At 36.2% G+C, this 22,684-nt stretch overlaps 1 protein-coding gene across 3 annotated transcripts in view; it reads left to right on the forward strand.

Moving 5' to 3' along the window:
- Positions 1–22,684, forward strand: part of LOC135214803 (putative ATPase N2B) — a 108,813-nt gene that overhangs the window by 53,276 nt on the left and 32,853 nt on the right. For all 3 annotated transcript variants that reach the window (XM_064249170.1, XM_064249171.1, XM_064249169.1), the window contains 2 exons: positions 4,311–4,436; positions 6,300–6,440. In XM_064249170.1, coding sequence (XP_064105240.1) covers positions 4,311–4,436; positions 6,300–6,440 — 267 coding nt within the window. The remainder of the gene's footprint in view (positions 1–4,310; positions 4,437–6,299; positions 6,441–22,684) is intronic.

The raw sequence follows: 22,684 nt of genomic DNA on the forward strand, positions 1-22,684 counted from the left end.
CACTCCTTTACCACTAAAGGAGTCACTCAGAAACAAATTGGGTTTGTTTTTTCTCTCCTGGAACAATATCACCTCTTCCTGGAAGATGCAGTTAAGGAAATTGCATTCAACCTTCAGAAGAAGTCAATGCAAGATCTGGTGGCTCATTCCTTCAAGCATTCCAAAAATTTGCCTGCCTTTACCTCCAACACTACATTTTCATGATCTTCAGAAGTCCCAGTTGACCCTGTCGTTAGATGCCCTCTGTTTGGGGATCAGCCTCAACTGTTATCAACTTCACTTGATAACAGTTCAGTTACATCAGTGGGCCATCGACAACTCAGTTGACCTCACAGTCAGGTACATTCCAGGAATGTAGTGGCCAACAAGCTAAATCGTCGGAGACAGGTCCTAAGAACAGAGTGGTCTCTGTATCAGGAGATAGCAGACAGGCTTTGTCATCTGTGGGGGAGACCAAGGATAGACCTCTTTGTGACAAGGTTCAACAGTAAGCTAGAGGTCTCATATTACTATTGTGTTATAAAGTACAAACAAACTGATCATTGTTTTGGTTTGGAAAAATCATCTGAGGGTGAAAGTAAGTGTATTTTACCATATTTAACTCAATTCAGAGCGATTGTCTTGCTTCAAGTTCACGTAAGTAAATCTCTATAAACTCGCGTTTTGTAGGACAAGGTTATTTCTCGTTATATGAAGTGCTTTTTAGTCTAAATATAACTTAAATATGTCTTGTTGTGAACTAGATATAGCTGTTTTTTTCATTGATAGATGGCATTGGGAGCATGTTTTTTATGTAAAAAAATGAACAGATTCCATTTGCTGTTTTCACCCTATTTCATCATAATACAAGCTTTACATATTTATCTTTTATTGGTGTGAAAACAACAGTAAAACGTTCTTTCATGCCCAGTATTTTTTTATTAAAATACTTTTTTGCCACTATTATTTGCGGTCAAGTTTCATCCAGGTTGCTGTTGCATGATACTTTAGTCATTAGCAGTGCAAACATGTGTTCTCTGATTCAGCTACAACTGCAGCTTAAATTTAGCAATACTATATTTCCTTGCCAATATTTTCTCCATAGTGATTAAAGGTGTAATGTAAAAATATATCAGTCCTATTCTACTTAACGTCATTTGTAACACAACTACGGTAATGTTTTATCGTATGATAGCTGAAATACAAGCAAAACAGTGTTGTTATCCAATTCAGTTTGGTTGTTCCTAGCAGAACAACTGTTTTTATTCAGTTGTTTATGGCTTTAGCATTCAAGCAAGGTTATGGGGTGGGAGACAGGGGCCTGCTTCAAACTGACTTACCAGCTGGGCTGGGATGATTATGTACGTATTTGCCCATTTCTTTCACTTACATACAATTTGCCCCAAATCACTTCTTTTTGTTGGGTTAAAATACCTATCGAGTAACACTTGCTTTTAACAATTTTTTCAGCTCTGTAAAAGTAACTCTGTTCCATAATAAACACACATGCACCGCCTTCAGCTTCTGCATGCCTTCGATTGTTTAAACTCACAAGTAACTTCCTTGTGAAAAGTAAACCCCTCTTTCCTTTTCTTACTTGCATTTTTTAATTATTTGTTTGCAAAATCCTATATTATTTTAAATTCTACCATTTGCCAAGAGTAAATTGATGTGTTGTGGCATAATTAATCTTCTTGCACGTAGGATCCAAGTATAAACACATCAACTCTCTCTCTCTCTCTCTTCTCTCCTTCTTATCCTCTCTCTCTCTCTCTCTATCTCTCTCTCCTTCTCTCTTCTCTCTCTCTCTCTCTCTCTCTCTCAGACACACAATTGGACACACACACACTTACTATCTATTCCTATGATTATCCTTGTAAAATGCAAATAAAATTGATTTTTTTCATCAACCTTTGCCTACTGCAACCATTTCGGTTTCCTCAAGGGTTCCTGGCTCTCCTCCCGCCATTCCAGCCGGTCACACACCATGTTCACCAAACAGTTCGTAAATCATACAAGGAAGCGTTTTTAAAAAATTTTACATAATAGAAAAAATTTAAAAAGGGGGACTTTTTTGATTGGCTGGAACAAATTATCCCAAGTCCCTTTACTTCTTATGGGGATATTTGTTTGATATTTCAAACAAATCGCATTTCGACCAGCCATCTGGAATGGATTAAGTTCTAAGTCTGAGAAATTTATGTATTGAAATTACAGCATTTATGTATTTCTGTAGTAAATTATGTAAAATTTTAAACAAAACAAATATCATTCCCAACATTTTCCCAAAAGCCTTGAAGTGAGGGGGAGATTGAACTGGCCAAATAGTATGTTGCCCATTAGGTTGTTAAATAAAATACATAGCTACAAATGATACTGAAAACTATCTCTCTCTCTCTCTCTCTCTCTCTCATACATATATATATTTTAAGGGTAAAACTTTTTAAAGGGTTAGTTTAACTAATCATTAAACCCGGAACTTACTATAGTAAATAGGTTTTTTTTTTATCATAAACGTTTTTGTACGTAATCACGAAAATGCTAACATGATGTAACAAACCTAGCATTCTGTTTGAGTTATGAGCGTGTCCCGTCAGTCTAAACTACCCATGTGTTTTAGATATGCTCTATATAGTAGTACTAGCCTAAAATATGTACATGTACAGTAAATGTAATTTCATATCATCTTACAGCACAGAAAAATATACGTAAAATGTGCACCCAGTGCATAACAGTATGAGGAGAACGATACACAAAGTTACGCAAGTCAAAGAAAAAAGAAAATGTGAATGTCTGAATTATAAGGGATACTTAAAGAGTAACAGTTGTAGGCTGGAACTTAATTTTGCAGCATAACTTTGAAATTATATTAGGGTGTTCTTGGATGATAGTTGGAGGTATATTTTTGTTTGAACTGTCAAGTTTGGCGATGAACTGTTAAAATAGGCAGTAATAAGCGTTTTATGGGTGTATATAGCATACTTAAAAGTAAAAGTAGTAGGAGAGTACTGTAATTTAAGGTTACTTTGGGCTGTATTTTTGTTTGAAATATTAAATTGTTTTAGTATGATAATTTAAGGTACACTTTTGTTTGAACTATCAAATTAAGCAGTGAAATGTTAAAATAGGCAGTTATATGCATTTTAGCTTAAAGAGTACAAGGTATTTGGCAGTTGTAAGCATTTTTATAGGGAATTTTTGTATATCTGGGGATTTTGCATTTCTGTGCTATGTTCTGGAACCTATTGCTGCTTGAAAATTTTGGAGCACTGTGTTTATGTTCCATAGAGAAATCTGCGAACCTGGAACTGCAAATAGGCTGGGGGGGTTGATGGCAACCTTGGGCTGGAAGAAAGCTAGTACGTCACGGGGTTGAGATTGGGTCACTGGCCACTTCCTCCCTCACCCCTGTGACTGATGCAAAATGCTACCAATTCCTTGCATAAACAATTTTTTATATTTTTTTAATGGTTTCCAGCAGGCACCAGAAGATTTTAACTAATATTAAGACCGCAAGTTTGTTAGCTATGAAAATACAAATTAATTTTAAAATTTGTCATTTTAGTTTGTTGCTAATAGTACATTTATTGAAAGATATTTTGAAATAATTTTGTAGGAAAAAAGTTCAATTCTTTGCATGAAATACAATATTGTGAGATTAGACTGGAATAAAGTATGAAATCATATGTAAATTTACACTCGCCTTTATAGGAAACTAAATGAAATTTACCATAAATAAACAATGTTTGTGTGTTACCATGACAGGCCAACAGGCCAGCGCTAAGATTTTTTTTACAAATAGCTAACAGGCTAACTGCCCATGTATCGTAAGCAATCTTTTGTATATTTGTTCTTATTATAATAAAATATTGAAAACAAGCAGAATTATCAGTCTGCTGTCACAAACGTATGAAAAATTGTACAATACATAGGCAGTTAGCCATTTGCAATATTTCGTATATGAACAACATTTATTTATAGTAAATTTCATTGAGTATCCGTTAAAGGTGAGTGTAAATTTACATACGATTTCATACTTTATTCCAGTAACACAGCTTACTGTAGTAATTATCATTTTATTATTAGCAACAATTTTTGTGCCTATTCATGCTCTCTCCCTCGTCCATATGACCACATTGGAACCAGGGTAGTGTTTTGGTACATTTAAAAATTAAGTGTGCAATATGCCTGCAAATATGGTAAGTGGAAACCCCTTCATTTTGCAAGAATCTGGATTAACCACAAAGCACTACATAGTAGGTCTTTAAATACAAAGAACCATATTATATATTAAGGTTAACTATTAATTCAAATTTATATTCCTGCTTCAGATTCTTTGTGCCAATGAAACGGATGTTGTCCGCCCTCGGACTCTCTCTTATGCTGGTAGAAATGTTAGCTTTGAAAAATCTTGTGGAGGTGTATTAAATTCAACCTTTACTGAACTCTGTGACCGGGTAAGTACAATTACTGTGGTAGAGGTACACTTGGAGCCTATTGTGAATTAGCACAAATTTATGATCAATAAAATTGCAGTCTTCATTCACTATCAGAAAGAAAATATCAGCTAGCTGGCAGAACTGCAAATACCTCATGGATCCCCAGGTCCTAGCTAACAGCTCTCTGATTTTTCATGTTGCTCTTGACTTATTTCACAGGATTTAATTTATTTTATCAAGTAGAAATGTAGCCCCTATCTCCACCCATTTTACTCATGATGAAAAGATAGTATCAGAAATCCTTGAGTTTCCTTAATGAAGATTGCCTTTGCTAGCCATAGTATTTCCACTGCTGTATTTTATCCATATTGGATAGTTGAAAAAGAATAAATATTGAAAGGAGAATGCTGCATCAGCTTGCTCAGGTTTTTCTTTTTCCATTGTTTTGGCCTGTATCATCATGCAGTTAACAAGTTAATGCATTTTTAAAGTCAAGTTTCACTTTTATTCTCTAACAGGTAGTACTTTGAATACTTGTTAACCAGCAGTGTTTTCATTATAGTAAATTCTTCTGTTTCTTGGCCTCAAGTAATTCACAGTTTAGTATATACGTATACGTACTTGGTATTTTGCCATGGAGTCTATTTTTCAGTTTGTTTCTCCAGCCTGAGTGGTAAATGTTTGAGGTTAATCTTAATTAATTTCCTAAAGCTCCATACACTTTTCTAGTTCAGATAGTTTTTTAGGAACCACCCCATCACTTAGTTTTTATCAGTTATTGTTTCTCTTCATAGGTATTCTGATAAGAGAAGTAGTCAAGAGTTTGGGAAGTTTTATCATTTTTAAACAATAAGTATTGCCATAAATATTGTTTCTAAAAGTTGGCATAGTTTGTGGCCATCCACTGATTTTAATTGCTGTTTTAAGTGAAAATAGTATCAGATTAATGATACAATCTTGCTTATTTTTATTTTTTCCTGTACCTGTATTATTGCTTCCTCTTTGCCACATGCATCATAGATACTACTTCATTAAAGTGTTGATAGGAAACCATTTTAGCTGTGCACTTTTTGCCAGGCAGGGGTTAGTTTTCCTAATTATTTAGTTTTCTTAGTTGCTCTTGTCATGCCCGTCAAGTTGGCTGCCTCCCCAGTGAAGCTATATCCTTTGCAAGATGTTTCCATAAGCGTTCCTAGAGGATGAATGCCACTACCTGCACAATTATGAAGTTTACCATGACTGTGCTATTTCAGACTTGACATTACTTGGATTCCCAGAGTATCATCCTTACAAATATACTAGTATTCAATAGAGACTTCAGTTCTTCAATGGATTCTTTTCAGTCAGCATATGATGGAGTTTTTTAGCAGCTATACATAATATCTACCCCACCATCATAGCTTTTATGTTTGTTTTAAAACAAATATAATTTATTTAGAAATTCATGCTGGCTATTAATACCAACACTACTCACATTCCAGTTACACCCTGTTGGGGTGGACTACTATTTATATTTATCAGATTTGGCCACATGTGAATTATGAGTTTAGATGGTACGGATTAGTACTAAGAATTAGAATAGATTGAAAAGTTTTCTTTTTAAAAACATGAGTGATGGAAACATAATACAGGCAGTCCCCAGTTATCAGCAATCCAGTTTTATGGAACTTGTCTTGTGCTGAAAATTGGCGATAAACTGCTTACCAGCGCCGAAAATCCGGATTACTGACCAGCATCACCAGAACAAGCACCAGAAAACCAGATCGCCGTTAACTGATGCCACCAGTAAGTGGGGAATGCCTGTATTATGATATTGAAGGTATGAAAAGTAGAAGATATTTGTTCTAGACATTTAAACAACCATTTTATAATTTTTTTTAGCCTTTAGGTGCTGCTGACTATATCCAGCTGAGCCATGTTTTTCACACTGTTATCATCAGAGACATTCCTGTCTTAAACCAGAAGACCAAGGGTCAAGCTAGACGTTTTATAACTCTCATCGACACGCTATATGATAACAAGGTAATAACAGGTTTAGTTGTCCTAAGATTTTTATTTACTGTGATACTAATCTTTTTTGGGCCTTTTTTGCAGTTTAAGGAAAATTAATTTTGCAATTACTTGTTGGGTATTTATGTGTACGTACTTGGGTGTGCCACATTAAAGTGAAATAGCTTTTCTGACAAGAATCCTATAAATCTAAAATGTATAATTTGATTTAGAAAGATGAATACATTTCATGCTTGTTGTGTCTTGCTTGCTTTTTAAAAAAAATAAGAATTTTTTTCTCCTCTTGCACCTTGCCTACAAGAAATTACTGTTCAATAACTGTTCAGTAAGAAACATATGAGGTGGTAACAGCTTGAGTTTGTACACCGATATGCCAATAAAACATATTACAGTGCCTTGTGCACAAGCTTTGCTTAGTGAAGAGCTGGTCTTTCATTTCCTTTACTGTACATCTGTTGGAACATTTTTCTTAGTGCTATTCAAGCCAATGTGAAGAAGTTTGAAAGATAATGTGATACTGCATTATAGTAAGTTCTCCTCCATTCATACTATTAGAGCTTCAGAGATGGCAAATTGATAGAAAAATGGACAGAGACAATTTCCAACCCCTAGCCTATGCAAGTCTCCCATTGCTGAATAACCACTGGTTCCATGCAACATAAAAGCACCATACAAACAAACAAAAACTATGCAAGTCTACTTGCCTAGCCTGCATATTTACATTACCTATGCTCTGCAAACACACACCGCATAAAACCCACATAATAGGCTTTCATTAACTTTTTTTTTTTTTTTTTTTTTTTTTACTTATAGAATGTCTAAAACTGTATTATGGGAATGATTGCAATTACCTAATATTTCACTTAAAATAACATATTATCAAATTACAGTCAAACTCTGTTTTTGTATGCCTCTCATTTCATGTTTCAGTTATCGTAAACTTTTTTCTATGAAATTTTGTCTGAGTTATACAGTTTCGTCGGTTTTTCGTACACTCCGAAACTCTCCGTCAGGGGCCCAGCGCGGGACTGGGCCCTATTTTGAGCACCTAAACAAAGCATCCCATCTTCTGTTGTGACCCATTCTGCTCATATGTGCGTTGTTTTTGTGCTTTTTCATTCAAGTGCAGCTGCTAAATAAGCCATCATGGACCAAAGAAAGTTCCAAGAGCTAGCCATTGTGTAAAAAGGCAAGAAACACAATAGAATTTAATTAGGAACTCGTAGCAAAGTGTTGGGGAAGTTGCATGCCGATCTCAGTGAGAAAATGCCTACAACAAGCTCTGCTGTTAGTGAAGTTAAGGCCAGCAGAGGCTGGTTTGAAAAATTCAGAAAACAAATGGGCATGTATAATGTGCCTACTTCAGGGATTAAGGAAATGTTTGCAAAGTGGAATGATGCAAGAAATTTTGTGGAGAATTATCATCCCAACAAAGAAGTTGTAATCCATGTCTCCAACTTGTTTAATAACAATGTCATGTTTAATTTTAGGCAAATTTTAAAGAAACGCCAGAAACAAATGTCTGGACAGTTTTGTGCAACGGGGGTCCAGAAACTCAAGCTGGTTTTTCTATTGGCAGTAAAAAGTGAGTGAGTGTAGTAACCTCAGATAGTGCCAGTAAAAATCGAAGAGAAGTAACCCCAGATAGGTCCTTGATACCTGAAGTCCTTCTGGAGAGAGATTCTCCCTCCAAACAATAACCTCTCCTCCTCCCTCTCCCCCTCCCCCCCGTCTTCCATACGCTAAAAAGTGTTTTCCATAAAGTGATGTTAATGTTAATTTATTCATTTCATTAGTCATTTATATTTATTTCTCATTGTTTTCTGTATGTAAAACTGTTTATTCCCTATTTTTTGTTAATATTTTTGGGGTCTGGAATGCATTAAGTATTTATATTATTCCTTATGGGAATTATTGTTTCGGTTTTCGTGGGAGGTTATGGAACGGATTATGTACGAAAACTGAGGTTCCCCTGTACTCAACTACTAAAAGTATTCAAACTGTATCTGATAAATGGTGTAGTGGAATCCAGCTATCTTTGCAGCTAAGCCCCACCTACTGATTACGTCAGCCATTCCTTGAAGCTCATTGGTTAGAAATGGTTTTGAAAAGTTGGTTAATCTGTGGCTTCTTTTTATCTTCATTTATTTTGCAGTAGTTATTTTGCCCAACTAAGATACCTTGTGCATATTATCAAAAGGAAACCGGTACATTATCCCCCAAGGTAAAAATCATAATACGCTTCTTTGTAAAAATTAAAAAAAAACAGGAAAATATGAATGAATACAGATGTTGTGACACAGGGAATATTTGCATTCAAATTGATGCACTTGAATCACTGGACAATGATAATTAACATCTGATATTGTCAGTTTAATAGTCTTAAAATCTATATCATTGGAATCATTTACACATTCAGAGGGATGACAAGCAGTGACTGCACTCTACAAAACCAGAACATACCTTTGTTTAACAAAAAAAGTTACAGTAAAATAAGCTATACAAGTCATATTGGATACAAATTGCTGAGAATTTTCTTAAGGACATTATCTCCTTTTGAAATAGCAGTTTTATAAAAAAAAATGGCGTAGGCCTTCAAGGTCCTGTCTTTTTGTTGTTTACGTAACTTAGTCAGCCGTTTTATTGTACCTTTACCCTTTTATACAGTATTTATTTCCTTGGAAGGATGACGTAGCTATCCCATTACCCAAATTTTGGCTTCTAAATCCTGAGTCTAGAAATGTGATCCATTGTCTAATTACTGTTGTGAGAATGTTAAGAACTGTAAATCCCTTTTACACAGGTGCTCTACTATAGCAGAGTCCACCTAGCACGCTTGTTATTGGCTAGCTCTTGAAGGGGGAATGATGTCACACTAGTCAAATACCAAATGATTACCAGTATGGATTTGACTCCGTTCAGTGATGTCGAGTTTTGTGCACGAATCATGACACCACAGAATTGAGTTCCTGGAGTTGTGAAGCATGCAGTTAATAAAAGATATATAAAGTTATATATTATTATGAAGATCTTGGATCATTTTGTCTGTGCATTTTTTTTTTTTTCATGCACAGCCTAAATACACAAGCATCTTATTTTTTTTTTAATTGGTGTTGGCTTGCATAAGCAAAATGATATAAGACCACATCAATTGAAATGAAGCATAGACTTATGCAGCCAGTTCTGATGTTAGGGTATTAATTTGTCATAATCCTGCATGTCAAATGTTAATATCATTGAAAGACTAGGCCTACACATCAATTTCTTATTTGTTCCTACACAATATACAAACCCTGAGTCCTTTACATGAGGAATTACTTTCAGCGTATACTGGAATACAGCTGTTAAATTCTTGAACAAGGTGGTTAGGAAGTAACTACTGTCTGGTAGGCCATCTTCCAATGAAGACATATATTTGTGAGCTCTTGCTGACTAGCTGTTCATTACGATTTTCCTGGCAGGATCGTTATTTTGAATAAATATGTAAATATTGTTTAATATTAATAATTAATTGACTTTGATAATTAATATGCAAACCCACTTTTTGTGGTGGCCTTGCTAGCCGCCTTTCTGCTTTGCGTTAAGGGTCGGCGACAAGGGTTTGCCAACATCCTTATTACATATTTTTGCCCTTTAATGTTAGGATGAGACATGTATTCATCCGAAATTTACGCTTACGGTTTGGAAATTACCGAGGAGAACATCAGAGGTTTGTCCTTTGTTTCTTCTGGTATTTCCGATTCTTTTTTGTCTTTCACTTGGTGCCCTTGGATGCAAGAGGAGCATCCTTATTTTTTTTTTTCTCAAATCATATTTTCTTTCTTTTACAGGCTAACAGTGGTGATAGTTGATTACAGCAGTAGATGGTTGGATATCTCTTCGTGTTGACTATCCTAATTGTGGAATTGTACCTGTGACTCATAACATGCTGTGATATTGATCTTCGAGTGTGTGTACTGTTCCCCTGGTGGAAATCATATTAATTTGCTGCTGGTATCCTGAAGTTTCGTCACTGGACAAAGCCTTCGCCACTGCTATGTAATTATTAACTCTATTCCTGCTGGTAAATGTACTTCCATTAGAAGTCATGAAGAATTTGGAGAAGTTGAGGAGGAAGAGAGCTCGTAAGTGTCATCATCTTCCTCCTCGGAATTGTCATATTGTTCTTCAACCTCCACTCCTTCAACTTATAAGGCTCCTGCTGAAGAAGGTAGTCTCTCCCAAAAAAAAGTCTCATGGGATTTCTAAGGGTCTGCCTCCTCGAACTGAGGAGGCAGTTGGGTCTTCTGCTGGCTCGCCTGTTCCTTCAGGAACAGGAACCGTCACGCTGTCCCCAGGGCCTAGCATGTCGGGAGTCGTAGAAGCGCAAACTTCGGTTCACACTTCTGCTGCTAGTCCTAGAAGTTCTGCCCCTAAGACTAGTTCCGTGTCAGGCACCCGTTCGTGAGTTTCCCCAAGTGCACGTAAATCTACGGATTCACGTGCATCTAGAGTCGGTGACGCCGAGTCCGTTTACCATCACGACTCGGGCATAGAGTGGAAGACAGGAGTGAGTCGCTCAGGTGACTCACACCTTGCTGATGATCGCTCTCGCAGTGATTGCTGGTCTGGGGGACCGGGCACACAGTGAGACCGGTAGGGCGTACCCTATTAGGTCCTCTTGAGAGGTTTCGGCCTGACAAGGACTTGGACAAACATCAGAGGACGGTATTAGCCCTCTCCAGTCAGGTACACGCTCAACCCCACCCAGACCACGGCCACGTTCGCGTGACCAACCGGTCTGGGTGGCAGTGAACATTTCTCCTGCTGTGCGAGTTTTGTAACCCTCCTCGGGAAAAAGTTTCTCCAGGACAATAACGCTTTCCTAGACTCACTACTCCTGCTGCTAGTTCTGCTAGCAACGCAAGCGAGACTGTCCAGTCTTCCTCACCTCACCTAGTCCCTCTACTTCCTATGGCTACATCAGGAGGGGCGAGGTGAATAGGAAGGATCCTACAGAGTGCTTTCTGTAGGATTCAGCATCGGGGGACTACGTTCCTGGAAGGATCTTAGGGTCCCCATCAGACGTATGACCACATCATTGAGAAAGGATCTTATGTCAAATCTGGAGACTATGTTCTCCCTGGCTTTTTCTGTCCTTTGGATGGATTTCAGTTTGCAGTTTCCTATGGGTTCTTGCATTTTGGGAGCCTCAAGTCCATATTCTGTTGAATTGTACTTGCATGCCAGTCTTAAATGCTCGCGTTTTTATGCCTGTTCCTCCTTGATTTCTAGAGGAGTCGAGGAGGGGTCTCACCCCAACGATCATTTAACAAAATTCTGAGGTCTTGCCAAGCGCTTAAATTCTTTGAAATTTCTAGCACTCTCCAAGTATTTTGGTCTTCTATGATCTGCAATCACGAACGAGACAAGAATTCCCGATAATTGTTACGTCAAATACCCAGGAATTACTGATGCTCAAAATTCTTTGGAATTTCTGGCATTTTTTGGAGCGTTATGGTTTTCTTATAATTTACAAACACTTAGGCGAGACAGACATCCCCGTTAACCTGTTATGAAAAATTTCGGGAGTCTCACTAAGCCATTAAATTCCTTGGAATTTCTGGCGTCCAGAGTGATTTCCAAACGCTCGGGCAACAAAGGATATTGTCAATAAATTATTACAAAAAATCGGGAGTCTCACCGAGCACCTGGATCCCCTTGGGTTTCGCTGGCACTCGCAGAGTGCTTAGCTTCTTCATATTGCCGAGCACCAGGTCTCACCCAATTATTGTCTTACAAGAGTCTGGTTTTCTTGCTGGGCATGGGAAATACCTACAAAATTCTAGCGTTAGCCGAGTGCTCACTATCACGAGGGCTTGGATAGCAAGACAAGCCTTTACCAGTACAGATAAGTTTGCTCGTCAGTCTGGTTTGGAGCTATGCAGAGCTTGGAACTGCATGCAACACCTTCTAGGTGAATGGTCAAGTACTGCCCTCGTGTCTTGGATCTCAGGGTCCGAACACGTAGGACAGCAGACAGAATCACTCTTTATTCTTCATATAGCTTCGGCCTCGAAGGAGAACAGTTAATTGGGAAGAAGTAATAGTTCTTGTTGACAATTACCACTCATAATTATGTAGTGGTGATCTGCTCAGCTCACTTGACTTGGCTGAACCAGACAGCTCTGCCGAGCCGAGTGCTCAGCTCTAATGAACGGACTCTCTGCTCTTGATCGGTGCGGTTCCTTGCCATGACATAGCCCCACCCCCTCCCTTCCCGTGTTGCAAATAGTTTTCTACTTGTATCTGTTGGAAGTAGAGTAGCTTTTAATTAATATAGTAGTTTCAACTCCACGATATATAATGTACATGCAGAAAGTGGGAATGTACACGTATAAGCAAGAGCATGTTCACATACACGCGTGGAGGTGGCCATATTAACTGTAACGCCACTTATACCACAGAAATAAAAGTAAATCTTGTGGTTGTTTAGCCAATGGCAAACAAGATTGATCTTAGGACTGTCTCAGCTTTACACACAACTATCAAACTGCTCTCAATGAATTATATTGAAAATATATTTACAAAAGGGATAACAAATTATATTAGTGTTGAGTAAATTAAAGGCTGTTGTAGCATTTTTATGAAAATGAAGGTATGGTAGGAAGGCATCAGAAGATATTTACAAGTATGAGATGGTCCAAACCAGTCTGTAAGCAGCCATGAATCACTTGGTTTGGGGTCATTCTTGTAGATTACCGTTGGACAAAAGGATGTACTAGATAAAGTCTCTCTCTCTCTCTATCTGTCGTTAGGAGAATATTCCAGTGTAGACTATATTCACAAAGTTCTCGATTATTTTAATTAAAACAAATGCCTAAATTTCAGTTAACAAGAGTGGGCAGATAATTCTTTACACCAGTATTTTATGAATAGATCTATGTTTATTCTTCATTTTGCAATGTTAGGATACCATATGAAAAATTTTCAGTCACTACAAGCACCATAACAGCAGCAACAAAAACATGTATAACCCTAACAAGAACCACAATAAAATGGCTGAATAAGCTACGTAATCTGACAAAAAGACATAAGGTCCTTATAGGCCTACATCATTTTTTTTAATCCTGTTATTTTGAAAAGAGACAATGTCCTTAAGAAAATTCCCAGCAATTTGTATCCAATATGACTTGTACAGTATAGCCTATTGTCCTGTAACTTTTTGTTAAACAAAGGTATGTTTTGGTTTTGTAGAGTGCAGTCACTGCTTGTCATCCCTCCAAAAGTGTAAACAATTCCAATTAAATAGATTGATTGTAAGACTATTAAAATGTAGTAAAATTTCCTGAAATCAACATGATATACAGTGCATAACTCAAGAAAGTTTTTGCATTTAAATTTAGAAAGGCAAACACACTTGACAATATCAGGCGTTACCATTGTCCAGTAATTCTAGTGCACAATTTGAATGCAGACATTCTCTGTCACATCCATGTTCACTTCCGACTTCATTCATATTTTCCTGTTTTTTAAATTTTTAGAGAAGTGTATTATGATTTTATCTCAAGGAATAATGTAACTTTTCCTTTTGATAATCAGCACGATGTATTTAGTTCGGCAAAATTACTATTGCAAAATAAATGAAGATGAAAAGAACCACAGATTAACTAATTTCTCAAAACTCTTTTCCAACCAATCACCTGTAAGGAATGGTTGTGACATAATCAGTAGGCAGGGCTTAGCCTGACAAGCTAAAAATTGGACTCTGCTATACCATAGTAGTTGAGTAATTTGATAAAATATTGATAAAAAAGACAATCACTACACAAGAGCATAATGGAGAAATTTTCCTTTTGTTTCAGGTACGATGGGTCTGTACTAGTGATGTCCCGCACACTGAGAAGTTTTCCAAGGAGAAGAGGGTGCCATTTCAGAGTTTTGTTGATAAAGACAGGGCCTCATGCTAATGGATGATTTAGGTTTAAAGGAGAAACAAAAGGAAACCAAGACCATCAGTATTTTTACAGGAGAAGAAGAGATGTTTGCCTTTGAACGAACTGTATCCAGGTTAACTCAGATGATGACAAATGATTATTGGCAAGAATATAACAAACAAATGAGATAAATGTTCCTTGGAAATTGTTTCAAGTAAATAGATTTACTTACTATTATATTTCAAATGATATAAAGTACGTATTGTATAGTTGATTATTGTAACTTATTTTTTTGTTGTATATAGTTATGGATTTAAAGATTTTATATGAATGTTTAGTTTTCTTAGACAAATGCATTTTAACCTCTTCAAAATACAAAATTCTTAGTGAGTTAACAAGCTGTACAGAGTGGTAATTTAGTTTTTATTTACTATTGTTACATGCATAGGCTATATATTAAAATACAAACAAAAACAATGTCTCCCTGAGTAGGTCCAATTATTATTATTATTAATAGGTTGTAGTTTTTCCAGACCTCTGAGTCTCAAGTAGACTCTTCTCGGGCGGGCTGGTTCTCAGGGATCAATCCTGAGAAGAAAAAAAAAAAAAAAAAAAAAAAAAAAGAGATTCTTTATTTGAGAAACCCGTCTTATTTAAAAAATTTATGATTTTATTAATTGAAAAAATCCTGCTTTCCGCAAGAATATTTTTCATTTCCGAACTCCGCAGAATAAATAGATCTTTGCTGGGTCCAATTTGGGCACTCTACAAGCAAATGCTGTACTGTCATGGGTGTTTGACATCTGTTACATTTCACTGGGTCAGCATGTGGTGTTGACATCAAGTGACCATGTGAGAAGCTTCTGTGTCCTATACGTAGCCTTGCTAGGATCACCTCTTTTGCTCTTTCCTCCTGTGAGGATGTCCTCCATGCATAGACTTCAGTTTTTATATTTTTAAGTTTATTTGTTGTTGGCACAGAGGCCCATTCTTCTTATTTCCAATCCCTGGTAAATTAAATGTTTTAACTGATTTTACCCAGTCTGACACTGGGGCATCATGAAATTGTTGGAGGGATAGTGCAGGCTAATTTGGCAGGCAGAGTCTGCATATTCATTTCCTTTTATTCCACGTGTGCTGGGATCCAACATATTTCCATTGATATTCCTGATTGGAGGAGTTGATGAATTTTTATTTGAATTTCTGTACTATTTGGTTTCCTGGTTTATACTGTCTTATTGCATCTATAGCGCTACGTGACGTCACTGAATGAAAATAACAGAGACACTTGCTTTTGCCCTCAGATATCATATCTAGAGCCATCTGTATGGCTGTGACTTCAGCAGTAAATACTGATGATATTGAAGGTAGGGCTTTTTTACTTAACATATTTTTCGAATATGCAGATGCTCCTACTCCAACATTATTTTTGGAGCCGTCTGTATATATCATAAATTTGTCGCCTTTTCTTCTAATGTGCTCCAAAGCATGTTGGCGGTACATTTCCGTATTTGTCATTTGTTTTTGAGTAGGTAAGACAGGGAGGTACATATCTTTACTCTATTCAAAATCCATGGTGTGGCAATTCCATTGGTGGGTGAAAAATTGGATTCATATTATGTATGTTCATTATGTATCTAGCTCTTTTTGGGAAAGAGCTAGTACTATTAACTGCTGTTACTTGATTACAGTTTTGGAAGCAGTAAGTTGCAGGAGACGATCCTGCTTGCATTGAAAGACTTTGTATTGTTATTAAATTACGGTGATGTTTTAAGGGCAAAACACCTGCCTCCACCAAAAGTGAGTTGTTGGGGACGATCGGAAAGCTCCTGTGCACAATCGCACGCCTTCATGTGCACTGCATCGAGAGATTTTAATGCAGATTCTGAGGCGGATGAATATATTGGACAGCAGTAATCTATTATGGATAAGACTGTTGCCTTATATATCATTAATAAAATGTCTCGCTTTGCTCCCCAATTAGTGTGTGATAAACTTTTTTAATATGGCAAGGGCTTTGATGCCCTTGGCTTTAATGTATTGATGTGCTCTTTCCAATTTAAATGTTTGATCAAATATTACTCCTAGATACTTGATTTTTGTACACAAAAATTGTATTTCAGTGCTATAAAGATGCAGTTTTTGATTGTTTGGTTCTTCATCCACCTTTTGTCTTTGTAGAAGACGATTGCTTTTGTTTTATCAGTTGAAAATTTAAATCCAACTGAATTTGCCCAACTACATATATTTGAAATGGCAGTACTGAGAACTCTCTGAGCATGTCTCAGCTACTACTCGTATAGTAAATGACAAAGTCATCAACATAAACTGTAAATTTTGTACACCACTTGGTAAATTTATAGTAATGTCATTGATTGCTAAAGCAAACAATGTACAGCTCAAGACACTACCTTGAGGGATTCTTCTTCCAGTTTATAGGTTACTGAGTAGGAATTTTCTACTCTTACTTGAAAAGTTCTGTTTGTTAAGAAGTTCTTAATAAATATTGGTAAGTGGCCTCTTAGTCCCTTGGAGTGGAGTTTTTGCATGATGTTATGTTTCCATGTTGTATCGTATGCTTTTTCTATATCAAAAAATATAGCTACTGTTAATTTTGTTCTTTTGTTCAAGCTTTTTTGATATGATCTTCTAAATGTGTTAAGGGATCTAGGGTTGATCTGCCAGCTATTGAACCAGATTGTGTTGGTGTTAAAATGGATTCTTTGGTTATTACATAGTTAATCGTGCATTAACCATTTTTTCTAAGATTTTGCATAGGCACTTGTTAGAAAGATAACGGTCTATAATTGGAGGATTACTTGCATCCTTTCCTGGTTTGTTTATTGAATAATTATGGCATGTTTCCATTTATCAGGAAAGACACGTTTTAGCCAGATACTATTGTAAAATTTTAATAAATATGATTTTAGCTATAGGAGCTAATTTTTCTATCATTTCAAATGATATTTTATCATATCCTGGTGCAGAGGGATGACAAGAGTTGATGGCATTATCTAGTTCATCCATGTTAAAAATATAGTTATATTCCAGGTCTTCAAGAGTTTCAAAATTGAGTATTATTGTATTTTCTTTTTGTTTTCTGATACTTTGAAAATGTGTATCTAGGCTGGAGTAAGCACTGATGTTTTCAAAATGTTTCCCAATTATGTTTGATATTTCATAAGTATCATGGTATATTTTTCCATTTAAATGTATTGCACTTCTTGGAGGTCTTATATGTTTTCCATTGATTTTCCTTATCTTTTGCCAGACATCCCTTGTGGATGTGTTTGAAGATATGTTTGAGACATATTCCTTCCATGATGCGATTTTTCAGCTATTACCGTTTTCTAAATTTGGCTGTATATTTGTTATATAGTGGTTTAATGTGGTTAATTGTTATGTTTGTTATAACTATTTTGTTTAATATGTTTATACTATAGGGCATTTTGTTGAGTGATTTAAGGCGAGTTTTGAGTCTGTTTAGATTGCGACTCAATATATGTTTTATTTTACTTAATGTTGTTAATGTTGGATTCCACCATGGGACAGGGGATTTTGTGGAATGTGTTTTGGTTTTTGGAATACTTTTATCTGCAGCATTTATTATGAAGTTGAGAAGGATTCAATGTAGTATTGTGATCTTCATTATGGTGGGAATGGTGGTATGTTTCGTGTGTATAGGAAATATTTATCCCAGTTAGCTTTTTGGATATTATATCTTGTAGTGGCAATATTTTGACATTACTTAAGTAGTTCAGAATGATTGGGAAATGGTCACTTGTGTATGAATCGTCTAGGACGTTCCATTCAAATTTCTCCGCTACCATCATTTGAACATAATGCAATGTCAATTGAAGAAAAGGTTAGGTGTATTTGAAAAATATGTTCGGAACTTCGCTTTCATTGAGACAATACAGATTGTGTTTCATTATAGTATTCTCTATGTTGATTCCGGATGTGTTTTTTCCTCCAGTGGGGTTATTAATATCCCATAATGGATTATGTGCATTAAAATCTCCTACTATAAGTAGTGGTTCCTGTATACTTTTGCTAATAAGTTCAGAAAAATCACTGAAATTTGCATTGAAATTGGTTGGTTATATAAATTACAAATAGTAATTTTACTTTTATCAGGCATATACAGTTTAATTGATGTTATTTGATATGGCATAGATGGTATGTGCACAGGTTCATATGTAATGCTATTATGAAACGTATATGGCTGTGCCTAATTTTCCACCGTCAGTTGGTGAATAACAGGCAATTTTATAGTGTTGGATATTTGTAGGGTTACTTCTATATGTTGTAGACATATGCACATTGGGTTGTGGTCTCGTATGATTCTTTGTAATTCACCAGACGTAGTCGGGTTAAGAGACCATTTATATTCCATTGAATGATTTATATTCCATTATTGGGAGGAATTGGTGTTAAATTCTGTAATTGATTGTTGATTTTACTTTATCTCGTAGTTATATGCATTTGAATTTATTTGTGGTTTTTTAATCGTTGTATTTGTATGTTGGTTATTAGATTCTGCAGTTGTTTGTTTTTCATAGTTGAATATTAATAAGTATTTTTGATTTTATAATTTCCTTTTTGTATTTTAAGGATTCAGAACATAATTCGTTCTCATGTTGGTGTGTTAAAGGGCACCTCCTTAATTTGGTAAAATTGTCAATACAATTTCGTACTGTGTCCTCTGTCTTGGTAGTTAGTTGGTTAGAATGTACTTACAAAGCATTCATTACAACCACAAGATGAGGCATGTTTGGTAATGTTAATTATTGGTTCAGAAGTTTTTGGTCTAGCTTTAGAAATGTCTGGTTTTGTAATTCTATTGTTCCTTTTCTGTAGTGATAAGGACTGTTGGTTTGAGGGGTTATTTGTTTTGTTGTTGTTAATGGGATGGGATCTTCGGTCTTGTGGATGGTTGGGGGGTGATAGTTATATTTTGGTTTGGTTTAATGGTATGATTTTCATTAGTATTATTTGATGGAAATTGTAAAGAGTGATCTTTTACTGTCCAGATGTTGGCTGTTTGATTGAGATTGAGGGTAATTGTGTATTTCCACTTGTGATGAGGTTAGTTTTAATATCTTTTTTAAAATGTTCTCCTGGTGTAGTTGGAGTCTCTCTGGATTGATTGTAATTTCAATATTTACTTTTTTTTTCCCTTAGGTGGGGTTCTTTCTAGAATTCTTTTCTTTATGCCAGTTCGATTATCATCATTATTTAATTCTTTCTTCTATTGGAAGTTCTTTTCCATGGATAAACTGAATCATCTATGTTGGTGGTGGTATTGGTTGTTGTAATATCACTTTTATTTTGGGTTTCAGTATTATTGGTATGAAATCCAGTTTCATGTTTATACTATCTTGTTTGTCATTGTGCTGTTTGATGTCTTGATTTTAGTCACATTTGAAAAGGTGGGGGTTTTGGATGGATTGTTAACGCCTCTTACTTTTAGCTCAAGTCTGGCTTCCATGACTGACATTCCTGTCCTATTTATTAACAACTGAAGTTCTGTGTTATATTGGTAAAATGAACACTCCTTAGATTTTGCGTGATGGGCTAGTCCACAATTAATATTTCATTTTAATTGTTTACAGTTCCAATTAGTGGTATGGTCATCTGATGCACAGACTGCACATATAGCTTTATTACGGCATCTTTTGTATGTGTGTCCATACTTGAGCACTGTGTACATTGTAATGGTTTAGGAACAAAGGACGAACTTCTCTATTTGTCCAAGAATTTTTTATTTTAAATGGTAAGTCTTGGCCTGTAAATTTTATTTTGGCAATGTTGATATTTTTACTTTTATCTTTCCTACTTGAAATAGAGATATTTCTAAATCGTGGATATTGTTTATATCTCAATTGTAGGGAGTCTAGCAATAGTTGTTTTGAAGGAAGCTCCTGCTTGCTATTGGGTAGGATGACTGTACCCTGTACATAATTCAATGTTTCATGGCTTGTATTATTACTTTATATTATTTATTTATTCTGTTATACTTAAAAAGGCAGTGGAACTGCTTTTTATTGGTTACTTGGATAAGCCATTCATTGTCCTTGATGTGTCCTGCATTCCATGTCTTGTGTTGGATATATGTTAAGTAATTTGTTTTCTAGCATCGCTGCTGAGATTTTGTTGTCAGCTTTGAGGGGGACTAGAAATCTTGACCAATTATCTGGTCCAAAGAGGTCATCAAAATGTACCAATGTGGGATTAAGTCGGTAATTTTTTGTTTCTTTTGGTCCTTGTTTTATGTATGTTGCTTGTCTATTATGATTTTTATATTTTTCTGTATTGCTGAGAGGGATTATTTGTCTCTAATTCAGAATTATTGTTCATCATATAGGTTCCATTGTTACGATATTGGAGTTTTACCAATTTATTTTTGTTTGTTTCTTTTGTATTTATGCACTCTATTTGGTTTTCTGGCTCTGCTGCTTTACTTGGAAACAGGGTGTTCCTTTGTATCTTTTATAGTACTTTCACTACTTGTGGCAGTACCTAGGAAATTCGGGAGTGACGTGCCAATGGTCATCAACTGTGCCGTAGTTTTTCCATCATGGGGCCCCAGGGGTACTCAAATCATTTATTTCACAGTTTCATAAATTTTGAGTTTACACACACACACACACACAACACACACACACAAAAAAAAAAAAAAAATTCTTGAAAAGATATCATTGGCCCTTCGCGAAGTTAAATTTTCTGCCAAAGGCACAGTGAGAAAGACTCCCAAATGTCCGCATCCCTACCCTACCCAAAAGGGGATGGCATAACATGATTAGTATGGCCCAAGTGTAAGCAGAACCCGCTTGCTAGGACTAAGAGTATTATGTTAATACAATTATCCCCATCCTAATCACATTATGGGGCGGGCAAACTGGATAGAATGCCAAGAGTTCTATTCCTAGAACCAGGCCCCCCCTGGAATCCGTGGTCCAGCTCCACAGAATAGTTCCGCCTGAAAAACAGGTCCGAACATTGTCGGGTAGATGATGGATCTACCACAGTTCTCACTATTTAGCTTCGGATTTAACTCCACGTTAAGCCATGATATGTTTTCTCATTTATTTGCTTTCAAAAATTTTGGCAAAAAATGGAAAGGTCCACATAAGTTACTCGAAAATATATAATGTCATATGGGACTCTTGGGTTCGAACCTGGGAAGAGATTCCTGAGGTTCGAGAGCCCCCTCACCACGTCAAGGTGGTCCCAAAATGAGGGGGGTGGTGAGTAGTCAAGTAGTGAAACTGAATTGTAGGTTGTATAGCACCTTCAAACCCAAGAGACAAGGAATTGCAAAACTACAGTATCATTCGCATCTCTAGCAAAAGTGAATATCCCTTCTTCAATACTTGACTTCCTCTATTTTGATAGACTTCATCTATACTGTTAAGATTATTTTTCAAGAACAATCACCATTGCAGGCAGTCCCTGGATTATGACAGGGTTTCCGTTCTTCAGACATCATGTAAGCCGAAAATCGTCATAAGCGGAACATCGTCGAAAGTTGTCAAAAATCCTAAGAAAACCTTACTTATAATGCTTTGGGTGTATTGAAAACTATGTGAACTGCATTTTTATAGCATTTTTCATAAAGTTGAAATATTGATTAAGTATTTTGCCTTTTTGGACTTATTTCTTGTCGGATCGGCGCCGTAAACCCTAGAACATGCATCATAAACCAGAAAAATAATTTCTGATGAATATATTTGAAAAGCATCATAACCTCGGAACATCGTAAGCCGGACCCATCATAAATATAGAACTGCCTGTATGTATTTGAGACTGTCCAGTCTAATTTCTGAATTCACAAGACCACCAAATCTCAATTTACAGGACTCATTAGAAGGATGTTTCTAATTGAGAGGTGAGGTTAGGAGCAAGATAAAATTAGAGAAATTGGACAGTATGTAGAAAGACACCAAAAAGAATGTATGTACAGTAATGCTGCCAGCCAAACGGACAGCAAAAAAAATCCCTCTACAATGTACAAACCAAGCAGATATAAAGGGAGCAGGTCAAAGACCAGTAGGAAGGCCCAAAATTAAAGCAAAATGGGCATGAATACGACCAGGATCAAATGGGAACTAAAGTAGGTGCAAAACAGACAGAAGAGCAGGGAGAACTCATTTCAGAACCTTTTAAGGCAAAAATGTGGTATCACTACACTGATGATGATGGTGCTTGTTACTACCAAACTAGGTAAAATTTCCAGATACTCATAGGTGGTATAACAGGTTTCCTCTTGAATGAGGTGGATATAAAGCAGGGAACAGTTGAAGGTGGATGGACAAGTAACTAGATGAAAGACTGGCT

This window comes from Macrobrachium nipponense, chromosome 46 (genome assembly GCF_015104395.2).
Source record: "Macrobrachium nipponense isolate FS-2020 chromosome 46, ASM1510439v2, whole genome shotgun sequence".
NCBI lineage: Eukaryota > Metazoa > Arthropoda > Malacostraca > Decapoda > Palaemonidae > Macrobrachium > Macrobrachium nipponense.